Raw genomic sequence first — 23,673 nt, forward strand, 5'->3', positions numbered from 1 at the left:
AAAGATGGCAACGAATAGGAAAGAAAGATGTCAAAGTATCCTTACTGGCAGATGATAGGACTATAAAAGATGAAACCCTACACCCTCCACCAGAAAACACTCAGAGCTGATAAACACTTAGAAGCAATCAGGATACAAAATCAACAACCAAAAACTCAGTATTGTTCCTATATATCATTGACAAATACACTGAGAAAACTGGGGAAACAGCCACATTCACTACAGCTTTAAAAAAAAAAAACAGCCAAAAAACAAAAACCTTCGAATAAACCTAACCAGAGATGCAGGAAAACCATGATGGAAAAACCTTAAAACTCTGAAGAAACCGAGAAAGCCAGTAGAAGATGGAAAGCCTCCTATGCATATGGATTGGTGGAATTAATACTGTGAACATAGCTATTCTACCAAAAGCAATCTACAGATTCCATACAATATCAAAAGTTTAATGACGTTCTTCACAGAATTGGGGGGAGGGGGCTTAAAATTCATATGGAAGCAAAGACCCAGATAGCCAAAGAAATCCTCAATAAAAAGAGTACTCCTGGGGTAATATCATCCCTAATTTCAAGTTACACTACAGAGTCACAAAGTAAAAACAGCATGGTACTGGCACAAAAACAGACACATAGATCAGTGAAATAGAATCGAGGACCCTGACACAAGGCCACAAAAGTACAGCCACCTGATTTTTAACAAAGATGCCAAAAGATGCACACTAGAGAAAAGAGCATCTTCCACAAATAGATCCAGTGAAGATGGCTATCTGCATGCTGAAGGACAAAATGGGGATCTTTAACTCACCCTATTCAAAAATCAACCCAAGGCCATTAAAGTAGATGCCTGGAAGAGACAGTGCTAAGAGCCACACTGACTGTGGAAGCCCAGGCCAAGAGGCTTCAAAAAAGGACAATATTAGCAAACTCAACAAAAACTGCCTCTGTGATACTGTGGCAAAAAACGTGAAAGCTTTCTGTTTGTGTCTCAAGAACTTACCCACGGTAAATTTAAAAGTGATGGATTTATTTCTTTGGCAAAGGAGATTTCAAGGGAGCCCAAAATAGATCCTGAGGCATGGTTATTAGCAATAACTTATGTGGGTCTACAATAAAAAGAACTATTGGGGCTGAAAAGAATACAAACTGCATAGTTTGCAGAGAAAAAGGATACAGACAAACTTAAAATACAGAGCTTGGCAGAATAGAGGCTGCAGTTGTTAGAGACGAACATGTTAAGGGAGAGGCCTCCTCTGAACTGGAACAATGGGAAGGGTGAGATCCCAGCCAGATAAGCTTCAAACTTCTAAAAAATAAAACAAAATAAAAAACCCCAAAAACAAAAACAAGCAGGCGTAAGGGCATAAGGTGTTTTCTGCTCCTAAAGACAACTGCAATCAAAAGCTGCTCCTAACATGGCTGCAGGCGGCTGAACTTGACAGTGCTATCTGTGTGCTGCGATGCAAGAGTGAAGGGGTTGCAGCAGCATCTGCTGCAGTTTCAGAGAACATCCACGGTCAGGCAGCATGTGTCAGGGGAGTCCCAATGTAAGAGCCCTGGGAAGTCACTGTGTGAAGCTACACAAGCACAATCTGGGTTGTGCTGGAGACCAGGAGACATTAGACATGCCAGAGCCATGCGGTGTCTGCCAAGATACCAGTCCAAGAGAGCTGTCAAAGTTGGAGGGATGGCACCATCTAAGCCCTTTGGACTATAGGTTATTGTTTGCCCTGCTGGGCTTCAGTTTTGCTTACTCCACCAGTTCCTCACAATGCCCTCATTCCTCCATTTTAAGATGGTAATATATCTTCTGTGCCATTTTATGTCAGGGGTATATAATTTGATTTTACAGGTGGTTGGCAATTAAGACACTAAATGAATCTCAGCAGAGACTTTGGCCCCTTTACATGGTGTTTGTGACTATAAAGACTACAGGGACCTTTGAAGTTAGGACAAAATGCATTTTTGCTTTACAGAGGCCAGAGAGTACAATGCGATAGTTTGAATGTAAATGAACCACATGTTCCAGTTGTTGGTGCTGCGTAGTGGAGGCTTAGGAGGTGTGGCCTTGCTGGAGGAGGTGGTATCGCTAGAGAAACATTTTTGAGTGTTAAGAGACTCGCCATTTCTAGTTCTCTCTCTCCCCCCCCCCCCCCCCCCCCCGCTCCTGCTTGAGATTTAAGACAGAAAGCTCGGCTTCTGCTCCGCCACTGTGCCTACCACTTGTAGCCATCATGAACTCATCCCTCTGGAACCATAAGCCCAAGACACCCTTCCTTTCCTAAAGCTGTCGTGGTAATGGTTTTTATCACAGCACTGCTGACTGATACAGGTGCCCTGCATGGAGGGACAATGATGCTCCTAGCAATCATGGATTACTTAATTAAAATCTTGATGCCTATGTGTTATTAATGAGGAAGGCCCCACAGCACCCCAAATAGTACAAGCTGTCACCACTACACCATAACCAGGTGCCAAGACTGCCACTGAAGATAGAAGACACTTGGGTTGCTGAACTAGAACTGGCCTGATAACTTTGCCCTTGCTGGCTAACCTTTATAGAGAAAAAAAGGCACTGTGCCAGCGCTGCAGAGGAAAGTCTCCACTGGTAGAGCCAGAAAGCAACAGTACCAACCAGCAGTCAGATGTGCACACTAGTGCTATAGTGGTAGGAAGGTTGCAGGAAAGCTAACTGCTTTTGGATTAGATTGAGGCGCACTCCACAGCAAGGAGTTCAAGCTTGGTGCTGTACACCTGGTCAAAAGGCTGTCGCTGGGGAGGTCCCAGGTCTCAGGAAGGAACATACAACTGTTGACTTACTATACAGACACAATGCCAAACTACCTCATGGATGTATGCATGGGTGATACATACATACATACATATATATACACACACATACATACATGTATATACACACACATAAGCATATATATATATATACACACATTCATATATCTCCTCATGGACACACACACACACACACACACACACACACACACACACACACACACTTAGATTAGCGCTTTCTTGACTTCGGCGAGAGTCACCTTTGTTAACAGTAGGCAGTAGTTAAAGAGCAGACTCATAATTTGACAGAGTGCTGAGAACAAGTGACTGTTTTGTGTTTAGTGTTAAGTGTCAACCCACGTCACACCCCAAGGCTCTTTGGAACTGCAGAAGTGGTAGAAAGAGATGAGAAGAGATGCTGTGAAATACTGTCTGGGGACGTGACATGGCTCCTGCCTCCAGGAACTCACGGCAGCTACAGTTACCTGCACAAGACTGAACAACATTCCAGTCGGCATGAGAAACTGGACTTAGTGCATCACCAAAAAATAACAACAAAAAAGTGAGAGAAGGTGGGGTGGGGACAAGAAGGCATGTGTGTTGGGGTTGGGGGTTGGATCATGGGAAAAAGCAGTCTAAAAAAAAAAAAACAAAACAAAAACAAAAAATTAGTCAGGAGGATCAACTGTCCCACCAGCATTGCAGGAAATACACATGAATGGGGCTTCCATGTGGGTTTGGGGTTCCTAACACCAGCTTCATTCTTACAGGGTAAGCACTTTATCCACCGAAGTAGCTCCCCGGCTACTTTAGAAGGATTTTTTAAAACTTAAGATCTCTTGTCAAGATTTTATCAAAAACCACAGTAAAAATTAACTTCAAATCACAAACAAACAAAATCTCCCTTTTTGTTTTCTTAAAGGAATTCTATTGTTTTCAAAGGAAATCGTCCTTAATGACAAAGGGTTTTTAAATATTTTAAAACACCACATCAAGGACCTGGTGTGGAAGTGCACGATTTGTAATTCCAGAATCTGGAGAACTAGGCAGGAGGACTGTGAGCTTGGCTCGAGGCCAGTGAGGATACACTGAGCTCCAGGAGACTGCACAACACAGACAGACTGCTTCTCAACCATCACTGTTATGTTCTGACTTTAAACACTTAGCTGCGTAGGGAAGGAAATGGTCTCTCTTGAGAATGCCTTAATTTTTTATATTCTCTAAGTTCACACGTTAACTTTTTTATACAATGAACTCAACTGAGATGAACATTTTAAACACTGATATTTCCTGTCACTCACCTAAGACATTTTATTAAAGTCAAAACAAAAAAGGGTGCATACCTTTTTTCCAAATCTCTGATTTTCTCTCTTAATGGTTCAACAATCTGGAACAAGAACAGAAATCAGTTTTAAAGCAAGCAGGCCTTCTATTACTTTTGCCCTAGCTTAACACTGGAGGGAACAGATTTTAATAGGGCAAATGGTCTACAGACAACAAGCAGAAAATCCCCATACAAAACAGAATGATGCTTGCAGAGGCACCGAACAGCATCAAGGTGCCTGAATTCCCCCCCCCCCCCCCACACACATCCCCACAAGGAAGGTAGGTTGACAGATATATGAATGGGCCAGGAGCAGAGCGGAAGAGATACTAACCTCTTCGATCTTGCTTTCAAGCTTTAGTTCACTGTTTTCCTGGAGAGACCTGTTGAGCAGAAAGCTGCAGAACTGAGATCAGTTGGAAGACTTCGCACCTTCAAGATTTGTTTCTGAACCAATTACCCCAAAGCAAATCTTACCTACAGACCCTCTGCCCATCTTGCTCAAGTACTGACCGACACTTCCAGCTCTCCCCAGCAGGGGGCACAGAAGAGGACAATGAAAGAGTGTGAGGCAATCTCCTCTGGTCTATGAACACTTGGGATGTTTTTCTCCCAACAGACTGGTTCAATTAAACTAAATAATCTTACTTCCATGTTACACCCAACAAGAAATTTTAAGATGCAGGGTGTAGCATGTCTATAGGAGTCTGTGTTTGTCTACTGGACTTTCTCAGGGATTTAACACAAAATTGTAGTTATTCCAAGGAAAAACAGAGTACCTTTAAAAGAGACCTGGCTACCCCACCCATCCACACACAGCCGCCTTTGTTAGGGGACACACTGGCAGTGGGAATCAGATCAACACAGCCTCAGCAGCTTTGCAGGCAAAACCAACTCCACAAGAAGAGGCTGCTGGGGGTGAGGAAGACAGCTTGTTTCTTGTGTGCAACTTGAAGATCCCAATGCCAACATCCCCATCAGGAACAGCAGTGGCACTCCTCCGTCTCCTGATAGCAGGAGATAACAAAGTGGAGCAAAAGTCTCCCTAAGCACACAAATGCACTTTTGTAGCAAACCTGCTTGTAAAATGAAAGCTTGTTACTCTTCAGTTGGTTTTTAGGTGTTGTTTTTTTTTTTTTAAACATGTTACACAAGGATTCTTAATCTTACTAGAATCCCTACTGCCTATTAAGAAACAAACTTTAAAAGGCCAGATTGATAATGAATGGCTATAATCCTAGCAGTCGGGAGCCTGAGGTGGGGGAATCATGGACTTGAGGGAACCTGAGCTACACTGTAAATTCAAAGGTAGCCTGTGTTACATTGTAACACTCTGTCCCCAAACAAACAAAGCAAAATAGGAACAGCAAGGAAACATGTACACTCAAGCTAGAGGGTCCCACAAGCCTTAGCCCAGACAGGAAGGAGGTCTAGACAGCCACATCTAGTACAGACAAACATCCTGAACCGAAAATCCGAGCAACTAAAATCCCAAATACTCTGAAATCTGAAACATGGTGACACCAACAAGAAAATTCCACAGCTGACCTCAGGTGACAAGTCAGGGTCAAAACACAGGCTGACCAAAAGTATCTATAAAGTCACTTTCAGGCTATGTATGTGTAAGAAACACAAGTAAACTCGGTGTTTAAACATGGGTCCTATCCCATGTTTCATTATACATGTATAAATATTCTAAAACATGAAAAAAATAAAAACCCTGTATAATCTGAATGTCTTTGGTCTCAGGCAGTTTAGAGGTAGGGAAGGCTCAAGCTGTAGCTGGCTCCCCGAGGTAAAAAGGTAACCATGATTTCTTAGACATCATTCTTCTGGAAGAGCTGTGCAAAAGGCCCCACGTTCCCACGTAAGCCACGCAGAATGCATTGTGCATGCGAGTAATAAAGGCTAGTGTCTACTGTGTGCATCTACGGGGGTGGGGGGAGGCAGAGGGAGGCAGGCAACACAGTGGTCATCATTTCCAGCTGAACTTCACTGGGATAAACTCTAAGATCCCTTGCCTCCCTTGAGAATACCCATTGAAGAAATGAAGCACCTGGATGTGCAATAACATAACAGCTTTATCAAAAATACTCAATGATCAAAATACTCATGATCAAAATGAGTTTCAACCGACTCTATAAAACCCAACCACAATGCCCAAACAATTAAAAATAATTACCTCATGTTAACAAAGTTGCCCCAAACAGCTGCAAGAAAAAGGAGAAGAAAAAAATTAGTATTTAAACCTATAATATTCAGTGATTCCAACTGATAAATTTTAATTTTTATGTCTTTTTAAAATTTTATATGCTTTTTTTTCACTGAAAAAAAAGAATTCACAAAGACAATAAAACATACTGTTTTCAGAAAAATCAAGACTATAAAATGTGGAAAATAAGATTCCTATGTACATCTGCAGTTCTGGCATTTTGTCCTTAACATTCTGGTTTAAGAAAGATTCATTCCTTAAAAAAAAAAAGCAGAAGTCAAAGAATTGCACACCTTAAAGAGGCCGGGTTCAACCCCAGCTCTCCTCTAAGCATGATGATACAGCGGAGCCCAGAGAAGCTCTCTGGGCCAGAGTGGTGGCCCTCGGCAGGGAATCCATTCCTTCAGCACTTCCCTGCCTCCTTCTACAGCAGACACTTGTCAGCCCTCTCCCTCTCTGGGCACAGACACCTGACCAGCAGGCTATCTACCAGGTGTCAGATCACAGTTCCCGCTAGGAACTGCAGAGAATCTGTCCTGACCCGACAGTGGCATCATAGATAGCTAAACACATCAAAATGTTGACAATTTCTAATTCAGAATCTGGTATCTGAAATGTGCCCAAATCTGAAACTGAGCCTTGGTCTGATACTATGACAATCAGGAAATTCCATGCCATGAAATTCAGTTTCATGCTCAAAATTATTTGGAATATTATATAAATTATCTTTAGGTTGCAAGTATAAGAAACAAATGAACTTTGTGTTTAGAGTCAGTTCCTTTCTCAAGACAGCTCAGGGACATGCAAATACTCTTTTTTAAAAAACTCTGGAGGACCTGAGATGGCTCATTGGTTAAGAGGACTGGTTGCTCTTCCAGAGGACCCAGGTTCAACTTCCAGAACCTACATGGCAGCTCATAAATGTCTGTAACTGCAGTTCCAGGAGATCTGACACCCTCACACAACACACATAAAATAAAATTAAATAATTTTTAAAAAATAAAATAAAAACCTCTAGAATCTGAAACATGTCTGGTCCCAGTTATTTTGGACAAGGGATACGAACCTACTATGCAAAATCCCTTTAAACTGCCGAGCAGCGGACTATTTCATAGACCCCTTTGCTGTGAGTGTTCAGTTCTGACATTCTGCCCACGGTCCTCTCTGCCTCTTTCCTGTCAGCCATGGGGAATCCACACACAACGTGTGCAAATGTCCTTGCTGACAGGGTTGGACACTGAACTTGGGGAGACATTGAGGTTAGTATCCAAAGGGCTCAGGCATCTTCTTGTTGCCATTAGATACTGACTAGGATCAGTATCCAGAGCATCCCTCACAAGAAATCTCATTAAGAAAGGGAATATAGCTGATGCAGAAAAGACAGTTTTCTCCGAGGGGACGAGGAAAGTACTGGGAATAGGGTGGAGGGGGTGGAAGGGGACCTGAACTAGCTCACTAGTGGGAAACAAGAAATGGGAGAAACTAATACAGAGACAAATTAGAGTATTCCTAAAATTTCTGTTATTGCCCGTTTTTCCACTCGGTCTCAGTATGCAGACCTGACTAGCCTTACTAAGTAGACCAGGCTGGCCCCAGACTCACAGATCTGCACACCTCTGCCTCCCAAGTACTGGGATTAAAGGTGTGCACCACAATACTCTGCTTTGCTTGGTTTGTTTTTTTAAATGGGGTCTTATTCTGCAGCCCAGGCCAACAAGAACCTGCGGCAATCCTAGCTCAAACTCCTGAGTGCTGAGATTACTGCTGTAAGCCACCAGTACCTAGATGGTGTTCGCTTAAACACTTTCTTCCGAGAAGAATGGCAGGCAGTGTGCTCATTTTCAAAACTCCCCTAAGCGAACCCCCAACCCTGATGCCATGCGGCCAATGTTCCAGAGTGATACTAACTTCAAGGAAGTCCTCGGTAGACAGGAAGCCTACTCCCCTGTGAAGGCCACTCTGCAGTTCAGGACAACGGGCAGCTATTGTCACCACTCGTTGGTCTGGCCCAGAACACTTCAATTTAGAAAATAGTCAAAATAAAAAGTACAAACGGAAAGTGCCCTGAGCACATTTCAAGTATAACTGGCAAAGAAAGTTCCAGAACAATACTGCTGTACTGATTCTGCTACTGGACAGGCACGTGCTTGTCTCTAGCTCTTCTGGGTGAGTTCAGTGAACTGAAATGACCTACAGCTCTATCAGCCAAGGGCTCCCAGCAAAGCTCCATGGTGTCATCATGTTTTTACACAAAGGGACTGTCTTAGTCATTGTTCTCTAAGTGTGACACAGCACTAAGACCACAGCTGTCTCAGTCACTGTTCCATGGCTGTGAATACACACCACGGCCAAGACAACTCCAATAAGAGAAAGCATTTAACTGGGGGCTTAGTTCCAGTGGTTTATTCCATTACCATAATGGCGGGGAGCATGGCACCAAGTATGGCGCTGGAGCCGCAGATGAGTTACATCCTGATCCACAAGCAGAGACAGTGAGCAAGACAGTCTGACCTCGAAGCCCACTCTCAGTGACAAATCTCCTCCAATAAAGACCACACCTCCCAGTCCTTCCCAAACAGCCCCACCAACTGGGGACTAAGTACTCAAATAAATGAGCCTATGGTGGCCATTCTCATTCAAACCAACACAAGGACTCCAAGATGGCATTTGAAATACTTGTCCCAAAGGTGGGTGGCTCTGTGTCCCTCTCCGAGACTCTGACCACAGGAGATCAGAAGTGACTTCTGAAGCTGGGCACAGCCAGCCTGGTGGCTCTGAGTCGCCGTGGAAGAAGGCTGGGCGGGGAGTACTGTGAACACACTGGCAACCAGCGTGGACTGTGTTGCTCCCAAGCTAGCCAAGGAGCCATGTGCTGGTGAGTTTTCCCAGTGGCTGTCCAACTCAAATCTAACCAAAGTGCCAGACATTAGAAAACACGAAAGATTCACCTCCCTTTTGAGTGCCCCACCCACAAAGTTCACAAGACAATGTAATGGTAATTAAATGATCAAACAGCCTGAATCAGAGCAGGGTTGGGTTTGTCACCCCCTTTAACTCACAGAAGTTCAGACATCAGTCCCAGCCCTCAAACAGAAGCAGGCATGAGCTGCGTTCCAACCAGCCCACTGTAGCATTTCCCTCATCAGAAGCAACCAATTCACAGGGACAGAAGGCCTTGAGACAGGGGAGTGTATAGGAGCAGTTCTGAGGAGATCCTGACCACACAGTGAAGCAGGCTGCTGACAACCTAACTGTACACACCCCCCCCCCCCAATGAAACATCAGCTGCTCCTGGGGAAGATGGGCCTTGAAAAACCTTCAAAACACCAACAAGGCAAAAGCTGTGGGCTCTGAGGTGGCGTAATTACCACCCCTACCTCCCCCCCAACCCCCGCCAGTAGACAAGAACATCCATTATCCTTGTAATAATAGCAACAATGGGCTTCTGGTCTAATTAGCCAAATGGTTCAAATGAGAAGATGCTGTCTTTCATCCTTCAAATTCCAAAGGGGAGGAGATATGCAGACGCACGGCAGCTTCCCTTCTCCACTTCCCACTGCAGACAGGGCTGAGGCCCTAAAGGCCAGGCAACAGGAACCTTGTTGATGGGCTGCCCACACTCTCACTGCAGCTTCTCTACCCTCACAGACCAGGTCGATTGTGTATGTGCTGAGAGATCACCAAGGATGGAGACCACTCCCCACGACAATGGTGGATCCCCAGGCACAGCAAGATATATCAGACCTCACTGTGGCCCTGCTGTTGCCCTGCAGGTCTCAATCCCTGGACAGCCCCTGCTGATAGGTCTTGAACCCCAGTTACAAAACCCTTATCAGTGGCCCACACCCCCCAAACTTACATCATCAAGTCCTACTGCTCTCCTGCTATGGTTTGAATGTCCTCCAAAATCTGTGCTCTAATTTAACTACCACTGTGGCAAGCAGCCACCAACCCAGAGTACCTTCTGATTTCTTCCATCACACCCTCAAACAATCTGCGTCTCCATACGAGTGGGTCTCTCGGATGGAAAGCAGGAAGATGCCGAGACAGCTCGCTCTGCACCATCCCCAAGTGCTACGGTGCAGGATTCTAGGGCAGCTGGCTGGTGAAAGTCCTCCCTACACTCAGCACAGCGAAGTCCTACATGATCACTGCAGCCTAGGACCATGACCAAGGGAACTCGCAGAACAAGGGGTTGTTTGGGACTACAGTTCCAGAAGGGTAAGAGTTCCATCACGGTAGGGAAAAGGAAAGCATGTTTTCATGCTACGCAGAGAGCTCATGTCCTTTACGATAAGCACCAGGCAGACAAAGCAAACGACAGGTGGCACAAGACTTTGCAGTGATGTACATCTTCTAACGAGGTTGCATCATCTAGATCCCTCAAACAGAATTTCCAACTGGAAACCAAGTATTCAAATGCCCCAGGCTATGCGGGACACAGGTGAACCCAGAATGCCCTTGTCCCATATTCCCTGAGCAGGCTGCAATGAGGCTCGGCCACCACTTCTCTGGTCTCATCTCCAGGGCACCGCACAACACCAAATACTTTCTTCGCAAGGGGCCATCAATCCTTTCTTCCTCTGCCTCTGGCCTTCCCAGATCATGACTAGCCGGCCCCTCAGATGCTCTTTTTGGGTCCTTCCTCTGTTCCACTGAAGAGCCCTCACCTACACAGGGAGGACAGTCCCTGTCTTAACTACCTGCACATACACAATTAGATTATAATAGCAAAGAATGAACTCGGTGTAATGACTGCTTTTAAATGTCAATTTCCCACAAGTGTAAATCGTTTGAGCAGAGAACTGTCTTGATTGCCCTCGGCTGATGTAGGAAGGCCCATCTCAAATGCAGGCAACACCTTCAGGCAGCAGCCTAGATAAATAAACCATGGAAAAAAGAAAATCACCTGCTTTTTGATCAGTTGGCCTTGCCTCTTGCTACCAAATTAATTTACTTTGTGGCTGCTGCTGATTCTTTCTCAGATATTTTAACCAACATTTCCTGCCTTTGAATATGGGCTGAGGACAAGCAGCTCTCCAGGAATCTTCCAGGTCTTTGGCATAGACAGGACTGCTGAGGCACCAGTCTTTCAAACTGAGCAAATACCAGACTCTTGGCTTTCTCTGGTATAATGCAACTGTTGTACTATTTCCAGAGTATTGATAAAGCTGATCTACTACATTCTAATAAATGTGTATACTCTGGTCTCTCTTCAGATTGCAGAAATCTTTCGCCTTTTACTAATAAATGTGTACATGCACACATGTGTAAGTGCATTCTATGGTGTGTGTGTGTGTGTGTGTGTGTGTGTGTGTGTGTTCTATGGGCTGCTCCTCTAGAGAACTCTAACTAGCAGGGATGGCAAGGAGAACTTTAAAACAGCGGATCTTGGAGCCCTGAGCAGGCTTTGAGCTAGGGTTCTATTACTAGTCCTGGGTGCTGTAGAACCAGTCGGCAGGAGCAGAACTCTCATGCTGATGCTCCTATGCAAAGGCTTTCCATCTTCATGAGGACAGCAGGATGTAAATGAACCTGAGTTCTGTGCAACCATCAGATGAATAGGATATGATCTGCAGAGAAAGCTTTCCTCCACATATAAAGATGGCAAATACAGAAAAGCTGATGGTCTAAAGCCACCAGCACATTAAATGTGTCTCAATGTTGTTTAGAGACGCGGGGTGCAAACAAATCTATTTGGATGACTCAGACACCTATGGGGAGGGCAACTAAGTGGGTTAGCCAGAAGGGGAAGAAACTGGATTATTTGAATATTGACATTGTGAACTAAAACTAAATCCCAGAAGGTCACATAAGGTTCCCATAAAGCCAGAACCTTTCTATCCAGCTGCAAATTGCCCTAAGAGCCTGGCGCTCCACAGTAGCAGGCCGACAGAAGAGCTTGCTGGGAGTGGGCATTCACAGCAGATGTGGCTAGTTCCCAGAGTTGGAATTCGCTGTCTGCAAATCTCTGCCACAGAGTCACTGCTGCCATCTGCAGCAAGACACACATGGATCTTGTGTCACACTCAAAGTCCTCTGGAACTCCTCCTAACACAAACAGATCCCAATCTTTACAAGTCAGAGTTTGCAGAACAACACTGAACTTGGTGAAGACAGTAGGAAGAAACGGAAAGAAAACACCTAACAACTTTTCACCTCCAAAGAGCAAAACTGCTTTGACAAGCCAGGTATGGTGAGTCATGCATATAATCACAGCACGTAGGAGGCTGAGACAGGAGGACGGTGAGTTTGTGGCCAGCCAGGCTGTATAGCAAGTTTCTGGGCTACAGAGAGAAACTAATTCTAAAGCAAACAACAGACAGCTGACTTCACAACTATCAAACAAGCATGAAGTGATAAGGAGTGTTACTCTCTCCAAGGCACCTCAGCTACCAACAGAGACCTGGGTGCTTCAGGAAATTCAACCACACCATCTCTCTGGCTTTTGCTTGTTAAACGGATGTAGGATGACCCTAAGGACAATGTATCAGTATTTTTTTCTCAAAGAATGGAAATATACCTTCCCGGAAATGAGTATTATCTCTTTAGATTTTCTTATGAAAAAATGGAGTTGTTAAAAAGAGAGCAAGAAAGGTAGAAAACTCTCCCCAGTACCCCAGCATCAGACCAGGCAAAGTTGTTAAAGCACTACTCTTCCCATTGCTCTGGTACCATCGGGCCTCATCATTTGAGGGTGCAAACTACAGAGACAGCAACGGAAGGCAGTACCTGGAGACCCCACACAGAGCAAGCCTGTTTGTCGGGTTGCTGCCTTAAATTTTTGAATGGTTAAGTCAGTCTTTTCTTTCAGAGTTCATGGGGCCAAAGAGGGTCAGCATGTGGGGAAGGGGTCTAAACCAAACGCTCAGGGGCACAATTTGCACCTGTCGCTCCGTCCACAAATATGATACTCAGTGGGCTGTACCCTACCTGAGGAAGCACTCAGGGCTTATTTTCCACAGGGGAAGCCATCAGTGTGCAGCCCTCTCCTCTTCAGCCACATCAAATGTCCAATGAAGGAAGACAGGAGGCTGCTGGATCTCCCACCAATAAGAAAAGGACAGGTGGAAAGGAAAATGCCTCCCAATTCAATCCAGCCAAATCCAGTTAACCCCTGACACTCATGCTGCCAAGGCTCCAAGACTCCTCTCCAGCAAGGAAAAGTCACAAGTGCACACGCCACCCCCCCCATCTTGTATTTGTATATAACCTAACACACACTTGAAATCACCTCTACACTACTTCCTACAATACAAATACTATGTAATATTATGCTTATGCTTTTGTTTAGGGACTAACCAGAAGAAAAGCTCTGCATGCGGAGTACCATTTTTAATATCATCAGCCCATGGTTGGTTTGGTCTCTAATAGGAACCCACAAATACATATACACCCCTCCCACACACATCTTATCTGCATCCTATCAGTAACTGCAGCAAAGCAGCATTCCTTGCAGGACTTGTCTCACGAAAAGCTTACACACCTACCTTGGGCCCAGGAGGAAGGCGGCTATGAGAGAAGAACGAGCTGTGGGCTGGGTCTCCAGCTCAGTGGTGGGAAGAACACAGTGTGGCTGCTGTGGAGTAAACTTAAAATACAGTTACCATAGGACCTACCTGCTCTATGTATAGAGACCAAAGAACAGGGACCAGAGAGATGGCTCAGGAGGTAAAACTGCTTGCCATGAAAGCTCCCGGAATCCACTTTTAAAAAGCCAGATGGGGTGGCATAGAGCTATAATCCTAGCACTTATACAGAAAACTTGACCAGAAAGCTGGCTCCCAGCACTTATACAGAAAACTTGACCAGAAAGCTCAAGGGCCAGCTAGCCTGAAGTATACCGCACAGCAACAGAAACTACCAGAGAGGCTATTAAAACAAGGTAGAATGAGGACAGACTCCTGAAAGTTATCCTCTGACCACCACACTCATGTCAGATCGTGTATACAACCAACAAAATAAATAAATCTGTTTTAAAAACAAATTAGAGGAAGGAATAGGAGGTGAATATGATCACATATGTTGCATACATGTATGAAATTCTCAAAGAATTAATAAAAAGAATTGAAAGCAAGGCCTTGCGCTATTATTATACCCAGGCAGCATCATTTTCAACAGTATGAAGGTGGAAGCAACCCGAGTACCTATGATCAGATGAACAATAAACAGAGTGATAAACACAGTGGAATATCACTTAGACTTAAGAAGGAAATTCTAATACATGCTACAATGTGGAGGAGCCTAAGTAAAAATACTAAGCACTCACACATATAGACACACAATGCACACATACATTTATGCACACACATACATTCACATACACACATGTGCATGCTCACACACACACGCACATACACATGTGTACACACAATGTATGAATATATGAAGAAGTTTCCACTGTGGTCATATTCATATGATAGAAAGCACAAAAATCAGGAGCTGGAGGGAAGGCTGGGGGAGCTATATAATTGATCCACAGCATCAGATGGGGAAGATTAAAATATCCTGGGGACAGGTTATAAAATATACAAATATACTTGGCATTTCTGAATCATATACTTAGAAATGTTTAAAACACAGGCTGGGAGAGAAACATGATACAGTACATATTAGCATACTCAGATACACACACACAGAGAGAGAGAAAGAGAAAGAGAGAGAGAGAGAACACTAAAGTGGTAAATTTTAAATTATGTGTATTTTATCATAATGTTTAAACAAAGAATAAACCTAAAAGCTGGAAAATGTCATAGGAATTTTTTTTTGGTCCCTGTATGACACAGCACAGACTCACTGCAAGATTAAACCAGGGCAAAATATGTAACTGTTGTACACCTCAGTTTCCCCATCTATAAAACAGACCACAGCTCAACTCCTCACTGTAGGACAGCCAGGTGACCCAGGAGGCCACCACTCCTGCTTCAGTACCCACTGCTGCAGCTGTACTAGTGTGTGGGAATGGGGCGGAGAACACAGGCAAGTGGGGGCCTGAAGAGGGCACTGAATGCCTCACTGTGTGTGGTGATGGTGGTGGGGTCTCCTGCACCACATTCAGAACCTGAGTACGCCACCTGTAAGTAATTAAGGTGCACTGGAGTAAAGGGAGGAGGGACTCAGAAGCAAACTACACAATCGCAAAGAAACTAGGAGGAAAACAGAAAAGATCCCACCTTGGCAGTCTCCTTCAGAGGACCCCTCAGAGTTCATGGCCATCCCAGAAGGCCTGCCTACCACTAGCTCCCATGGGCAGCCCAGGTATTGAATTCTTTCTCTTGATTAGAGCTGTGCCACCCCCACACCTCCGATCTGCTGCTGCTGCTGACATAAACCAGCTGCCTGCTCACTTCTTTAAATAAAAACATAAATGAAACCCAGGCACCTAGAGTATTTACATCAACGAGAAGTGGCGTGTTCTGTTTGCATTTCTGAAAATGCTATAAAAATGCTCAAAGATACTCAGAATAGCACTGCGAGGTCTCAGCACCCTGACAGCATGGGTTTTCTTCCTAGCACATTCAGACTCCCTCTGAAAAGCAGGCTGTTTGAAGAAGGCCAAATGTTTTCTCTTGTTGTTCTACTTTACTTATTTATTTTGGTTACAGAAACTCAAAATAGCTAAACCAGGAAGAAAAAAAAAAAAGATCCAAGCAACAAAAAGTGGTCAAAAGATCTGAAAGGCACTCTGAAGAGAGGTTCCACTGCCCTTCTAGCCTGCAAGGAAACTCCTGCCCCAGCAGTCTGTTTCCATGTTCTCTACACACACTGGCCTTTCTGCAGAGTAAGTTTTAAGTATTATATCCCTGGAAAGCAGAGAGCATAGACGCTTCATTTTCTAAGGGAAAGAGCAAGGCTTGTCCCAAGTTACAACTTCCTGAAGGACAGATGAAACCACTCTATCTGAAAAGACACAGCCCTAAGTGACTGCTCCTTGCCTTGACGCTTGTCTGTTCTCTGTGGTGTTCTTAAAACTGTCACATTTGCAGAATGGAAAGACATTTTTAAAAAGCAAAGGTGGCGTGGATGTGGGCCCAGGGCACACAGAGAACTGTGACTCGTCTCAGCAACTAGACGCTTACCACGAGAGCTACGAGACTTCACAATAAACATTCCTGGACATGTGTGAGTCACCTCAGGCAGCTCCAGACTCCAAGACTTACAAACAGCCTAACTGTGCTCCATCCAATTTGGTGGCTAACAACTGTGAGAACAAACAGGCTTTTGTCTTGTGAGAGCTCACAGGTTTGGGGACGACACATCTTAACAAGTGGTTACTTGGTAGACTTACAGACCAGCCCTCTGGGGCATTAATATTCACGAGACTTCCAACACCATGACCCAATCACTACCCAGGGCTCCATTTTCTCAACATTTGAATTCCAGGCCGTGGTCAGTCCACAGCGCTGGCATGGAGAGCATATGCTAGGGCCAAAACCTGCCAACATGTCTACCACCAACAGGCTACACCCACGAGAGGCACAAAGGCAACATTCGGAGCAGAGAGGCCAATGTGAGGTTCTGCCCAAGCCTTCATTCATGTTCTGCCTTTCTGGCTTCAGAACTCAGTCTCCCTGTACCCTGTCTCCTGCCACTCTGGCTCATGCTCCCCTTCACCTTCAACTCCAATATCCAAACGTTGTCTGCTGTAGGAATTCCTACCCAGTAGTCTTTAAGTTACCTGCCCACTTGGGTGTGGCCTCTTATACTATATATGCCAATGTAAAGCACGTGTCTGGCCTCTTTGCCGGCTGCTGGATTTGGTTGTCGTTCCCCTTTCGAGCAGAGGATTATGATCTGTGAGTCTACCCTAAATAAATAACCTTTTATTATACTCAATTCTGAGCTAGTGTGGGATTTTTTTTAGCGTCCTTCCTTCTTCAGTTGTCTATCAGCTGAATGCTGCCCTTGTTCCTTCAGATTCGGATGGCCTGTTTCTCGAGGGACTTGCCACTCTATCTTGACCAAGTTGTAAGAATGGCACGAGAAACAGGAAACTGTTGACAGCAGAGATCCTAAGCCCTGCTTCTGATACAGAATGTGTGGACTTTTCCCACACCAGGAACCCACTCACCAACTCTCTAAATGCCAGTCTGGGTTCCCAACAAATACACTCACTCTGCCACCAAGACCTCCCAGGCAAAGGGCTTTATACCACGGAGCTGTTTCCACCTGAGAGACCAACTGCACAGCTGGAGTTTCTGTGATCCCCACTCCCTCCTCAGTGCTAGAGTAGATACAGCACTCGAGGATGCTGCTTAGAATTCCTAGTTGGTCTGTTTAGAGAGGATGTAACAGGAAACAGTCAAATGAGGCACCAGCACACGCCAAAGTCAGAATTAAAATAGCGGCCATGCCCTTCCAGTAACTTCACTAACCCAATCTCACTGTACCAAGGTCTGTGGCCAGCACCCCCAAGTCCACAGAGTGGGGCTGACACTTCCAGTTTGATGGCAATCTCCTTGTGACAGCCTGGGGCCCAGGCTAACCCAGATCCCTGGCATAAACTTGAGTATTTTAAGAAGGGGCAGAAGACATTCCCATCACTTAGAATATTACAAGGGTTTAGGACAACTGTATCAAGAACCCAGAGCAAAAACTAATTTAACCTTGTATTCTATTGAACCAGGCTTGAGACACTGTCATTTCCAATGTACTCCCAATAAATGAGAGGAAAGTATACGAAAAACTCAACAGAAAAAAAAGACATACCAGTAGTTTCAAACATCTGAAGGATGCTCAGCCACTCAAAAAGAGAAGTAGGGAAGTACAGACTAAACTGTAGGGATAGTGTTAGGTCGTGATTAATCAAAGATCTACTGCTGCGAAGAGACACCATGGCCAAGGCAACAAATAAAAGGAATAATGTAACTGGAAGCTTAACAGTCTAAAAGGGTGACTCCATGATCATCACGGTGGGGATCATCACAGGGCGGCAGACAGACAGACACTGAAGCAGTAGCTGCTGAGAGCTTACACACCTGATCCCCAAGTGGGAGGCACAGGGAGCAAGAGAGGGAATCCTGGGCTCAAAGTCTACCCCCAGCAAAACACCTCCTCCAACACAGCCACAACTTCTAATCCTTCCCCAAACAGTTCCATCACCTTAGAGACCAAGCATTCAAATATGAGCCTATGGGGGCCGTTCTCATTCAAACCACGGTAGGTGACTAGCTCACCATTGGTGCAGCATTCCTGAAGGCCAACAGGAGGCCAACAGAAGGAAGTCTGAGCCCTATCTCTGGCTCTTGGAAAAGACACTGCCTTCCAAACTGCCCCCAAAATTAAACATTACAAAGACACTGTTGCTTGCTTTCTCAAGAGGTAATTCAAATGGGCCAGTCAATCATCTGGCTAGAGGTCCACCCGTTCGTTCATGAAAGCTGACAATGATAACTACCCCTTGAATGAGATTTATGCACACATACACCCCAGAGCACTCCCCTCCGCATAGGAGCTCACTCAGACTCACAGCCAGCTTGGCAGAGTTCTACCTCAAGTGTAGCTTTTTCCCTCTCTGGTTTTTGGATACTGGCCAGAACCCTAAGCTTGCAGCAGGGACAGTCTGGGCACTCGCACTGCCGCTGAAGACCCTGCCCCTTTCTCTCTAAAGCTGCTTCACTGCTTTCTACACTCTAACTCATAAACTGTGACTCTCTTTCCACAGCTCTCTGCTGCGTGAGTCCGCTGGCTTTCATGGCTTCCTCTTCTCTAGCCCTTCTTCCCAGCAGCCGTGGGGATTTACAGCTTGCCTGCCCTGTTGTTTTCCTCTCTCTGATAACATGGTCCTCGAGTTTCTTCTTTTCTTTTTCCTTGTTTTATTTATTGAGACAGGGTTTCTCTGTAGCTTTGGAGCCTGTCCTGGAGCTAGCTCTTGTAGCCAGGCTGGCCTCGAACTCAGAGATCCACCTGCCTCTGCCTACCAAGTGGTGAGATTAAAGCGTGTGCCACCACCGCCCGGCCTAGTCCTCGAGTTTCTTTGCGTGTCTGTTTTTAAGTACTTCTGTTGATGAATCTAAGAACCCACAAAAAGGGGACCCCCAACTTCCCTTTTCTGACATGTGTACAAAATAAACATTTGCAAACACATTCTTTAGGGGGGAACACGTGTCATGAAGCTGGTGGAAGCCTGTACAGTCTGTCCTCTGCAGGGGTATCTGGAAAGCACCGCCCCTCCCCATGGGATACTGCTCAGAGGATCACTACACCGCAAAAAAAGGGGGTGGCCTCCACAAACCCTCACACATCTCAACAAGATGGCATGCATGCAGACGCACAAGTGTCTGTATTTGCAAAATCTAATAGAGGATAAAAAAAAAGCAAGCTAGTGACGGGAACTTCATGGTGACGCAGCAGAAAGAGAGTTCTGGTAGTCCTTTTCTGTCCCATGTGCATGGCTGACACACAGTAAACACTCATCACAAACCAAAAACGCCAGCTCATGCTGGCCGAGCAGCACAGCGCCTTATCTACCGTGAGCAAGAGCAGCTTCCCCTCAGGATCCAGGGTGTGGGTGCCACAGGGCTCTGTTTTGCTTTGCCGCTGCCCAACAACACTTGAGAATTGTAGTGCATTAGTGCATATTACAAGCCTGGAAAAGGACCCAAATTCAAAAATCTGAAGTCTGGTTGCTAGCGAATTTGAGCAGTTTTAGCAACACTATAAAGCTGAGAATTTATCTCTGAAACATTAGTGTTTTACCTGTAGACAGAACAAATGAGTTAAACTGCTGATGTTGGCCACAAGATTTTCACTGTGGGCAAAAGGAAATGTAAGTGTGTACCAGAGGAGGGAGGGAGAGAGAGAAAGGGAGGGAGAGAGGTGGGATGGAGGAAGCCAGTCACGCTGAAATTTATATTTTAAGTATCACCAAAAACCCTCAGGAAAAAAAAATGGCTACATTTCCCAGCTGTGCAGAGTGATAGCCCGAGGACAACGATGGGCATCAGTGAAGCACAGGGCTGCGGCTCCACTGCGAGGAGCAGGGATCCTTGCAGAGATGGGTCGTCCCCGATTCAGAACACAGGAAGAACAAGATGAGCACAGAGCATGGAGAAGCCACAAGCGTTCAAAGACAATGCATGAGTACACAGTGCATTTTGGAAAAGACCATAATAAAGACGACTGAAAGAAAGAGCTCACAAATGTATCTTGCTCTGATTGCTAGAACTTGCATAAACTTACTGTAGATGTAATTAAGCATCTCAAGACAAAACGATCATTCCAGATTATCCAGGTGTGTCCTAAAACCAGCGATACATGCCCTCCTAGAAAACACCATGAAGATTCTACAGCTGGAAGATGAGGAAGCCATGTGATCACAGAGGCAGAGACTGGAGTGATGCAGACACAAGCCAGGACACCTGGAGCTCTGAGAGCTGGAGGAGGAAGCTCAGGCTTGACAACTCTGATGTCAGAATACATTTCTCTTATTCTAAAGCCCACGCATTTGGGCAACAGCAGTACCCACCAGAAACTAATACAGAGAATGAGGGGAAAAAAGGGAAGGATGGAGAGTTCTTTTCAGATAACAGTGAGAGCAGATGGATTAACTGAATGGATAACAGAGTTCTTTTCAGATAACAGTAAGAGCAGATGGATTAACTAAATTAGAAAAATCACCATCTATAATCCCACCCCCCCACAGAAATGCTGCACCAGGCAGGAGAAACAGATACATGCAGCCTCAAGAATCACTCTAGAATTATGCTTGGGACACGCACTTGTAAGAGAAGCAATGTGACAGCTAGCCCTTCCAGTCCATCAGGTTTGGCATCACCAACAGAAGAACCAACTTAACATTACTTGTCTCCTGATGTGATATCAGTTAGCAAGCATTAATTATGAAAATTGGTTTTGATGCTAGACAACCACAATGCCACTGAATTATATCCCAAGTCTGTAATAGAATGTACGCCCAAATTTAATAACAATGAAGCAATCAGATAAACCCAAAATGGGAATTTTGTGAAGACAACTGATGTAGGCTTTACATTTCAAAAAAGATAAATATCACGAAAAACATGTTGTAATGAATTTCAACTCATTCCCTTGGGCTCTCCCAATGTGTAGTCTCAAGAACCACAGGGGCTGAGGCAAAGGCAAGGGAACTTCGTGCAGATGAAAACATCTATTTGCATGAAAAAGAAGTGCGACTTAGTCTAGGGTAACACACACCCACTTCCTGACACAGAAGGTACAGGAGAGGGAGGACAGCAGGTCAGCCACAACACGCACAAAGGCTGGGGGAGAAAGACGAGGGCTCAGCGAATTTGAGCTCTGCTGGCAGAACAGAAAGTATTTCTCGAAAGCAGACTGAAGGCGAAGGTGCCATAATTGGGAGTATTGTGTATTGCTACACATAGGTGGTTGGGATGTTCTATTGTAACAGGGGGCAGGATCATTAATGAGGAGTGAGATTAGGAATCACAGGCTCACCAGAACTAGATGATTAAATCTTCACCTCTGAAGACAACACACTTTGGCGGCAGGACATAAGGAAATACAGCTGAAACCAAAATGAAAACATGCTCCCTGCTGACTCTAGCTTTCATTGTGACAAAAGGTGTTACACAGGCCACTGGGGGTGAAGGGTCACAGACATCATCCCGGTAACCCTCATGATGTAATACCAGCCTTCCAGCGAAGATGTGCCCTGTGTGGCAATGATGTCACAAAAGTTATAGAGAGCAACCAACTGCTATGAATTGGTCTGAAGCCAGACCCACAGGCAATTCAGACCAAAGGCTATAAAGCTGGTTAGAAGCCCAGGGCTCAGAAGGCCGTAGGCCCCAGGGTGCAACAAAATACTGTTGTTCTGTTCTGCTAATGAAGAGACCTGGTCAAAGCACTGACATCAGTGTCTATCTTAAACAAGGCATCGATATAACTCTTCCGCCGACACTCAGGGAACATCTTAGAAAACAAGAGGAAAGAGCAAACCGAAGGCCTAGAAGATGGGAAGGAGTGTTGTGAAAAGCTATGTTTCGCTTTGACACAACCACCGTACCCATGAACTCATTGCTACCATGGTTACCTACACATGATCAAGTCAACAAGGATGGGTCAACATTCTAGCAGGCAGCACTGACTGGACTTAGTGCATTGCTAACAACAAAAAAAGAAGACCTAACAGGGTTGGGGTATCTAGGAGAGAGGGGGTGTATATGATCAGGATATATTGTTTATATGTGTGAAACTGCCAAAGAACAAATAAAAGGTAGTCGGGTTAAATAGAAATCACAGGTGCTGTCATGGAATACATTTCCAGCATCCTCTGAGAGGACCAATCAGAAGCCCTGTATCATTCCTGGCAAAGCAACTCTGATTTACCAGTACCACTCATTATTAATACAGTCTCTGACCTAGCCTTTAAATCCTCATAGGTAAACTCGGCGTCCATTCTCTGAGCAGGCCTAAGACCTCGCTGGCCACCAGCTCTAGTGTAGAGCTTGCCTGTCCGAGCAGCTTCCTCACTGTGCTGCCATTCCACACTCCCAGAACACTGCTCTTCCCCGTGTATTACCAGACTACTGTTTACTCTTCCGTGCCACAGGACCTCCACAAGTGCTGCTTTTTCTGGAAAGCACCCTCTCCTGTTAGCTCCTATGTATCCTTCATTCTCGCTCACATCCTGGCTTCTCAGGGAAACCAACATCCTTGACTGCTCTCCTTTGGGCGTCCCTGCCATAAACACGGAGCCTTCTCCTGTCACATCAGTTTGCGAACTTAACCTTATTTGCAGGAGTACTGGATCCGTGCCCTTCCCTCTCCTGGCAAATGGTTTTCCAGGCAGGATCTCCCTCGGAAGGACTTCTGAGTTGCTGAGAATCTAAGGCCACCCTGGACTCAGGGTCAAATCAAACCAAACCAAACCAAACCAAACAAACAAACAAAAAAAGATTCTCTAAAACCACATCAAAAGCATCTTAGAAGATATTAGAAATGGGAAAGTTCCAGGCGCATCCCAGACCTGCCAAATATAAAACACAGTGTTTTAAAACCCCGCTGGGTGACTGTGATGCACTCAAGTGTGAGAACCCGGTGCTGAGCTACTGCATCCAGGTTCTGTACCCCCAAAACAAAAGCCTGATACTGAGGCACACCATGCTGTGCATGGCTGCCATGTTCAACAACTGCCAAAGTTCAAGACTGAGTGAGATGTGCCAGAGGAATGAACAGCTGGTAAAAGCTCTTGCTATGTCTCTAAAAATTCTCTACTTATTAATTCTAAACACCGACGCCCACCTTAAGAAAATCAACACCGAAACTGCTGTCCAAGAACTGAGATCTAGTTCCAGATCAAGGCCTTTTAGGGACTAGAATGAAGCTTGACTCAGATGAGAAAAGGTGCTCGT

At 45.1% G+C, this 23,673-nt stretch overlaps 1 protein-coding gene across 4 annotated transcripts in view; it reads right to left on the minus strand.

Annotated features, from left to right (window-relative positions):
- Uxs1 (UDP-glucuronate decarboxylase 1) overlaps nt 1–23,673 on the minus strand; it is a 70,467-nt gene that overhangs the window by 45,287 nt on the left and 1,507 nt on the right. For 2 of the 4 annotated variants that reach the window (XM_038343914.1, XM_038343916.1), the window contains exons 2-4: nt 6,290–6,317; nt 4,442–4,490; nt 4,127–4,170 (exon numbers count right to left, since the gene is read on the minus strand). In XM_038343914.1, the coding sequence (XP_038199842.1) occupies nt 4,127–4,170; nt 4,442–4,490; nt 6,290–6,317 (121 nt within the window). Of the gene's footprint in view, nt 1–4,126; nt 4,171–4,441; nt 4,506–6,289; nt 6,318–23,673 lie in introns of all 4 variants that reach the window. The other 2 variants (XM_038343913.1, XM_038343915.1) reach the window with 1 other exon arrangement.

The sequence above is a fragment of the Arvicola amphibius genome, chromosome 9 (genome assembly GCF_903992535.2).
Source record: "Arvicola amphibius chromosome 9, mArvAmp1.2, whole genome shotgun sequence".
Taxonomy (NCBI): domain Eukaryota; kingdom Metazoa; phylum Chordata; class Mammalia; order Rodentia; family Cricetidae; genus Arvicola; species Arvicola amphibius.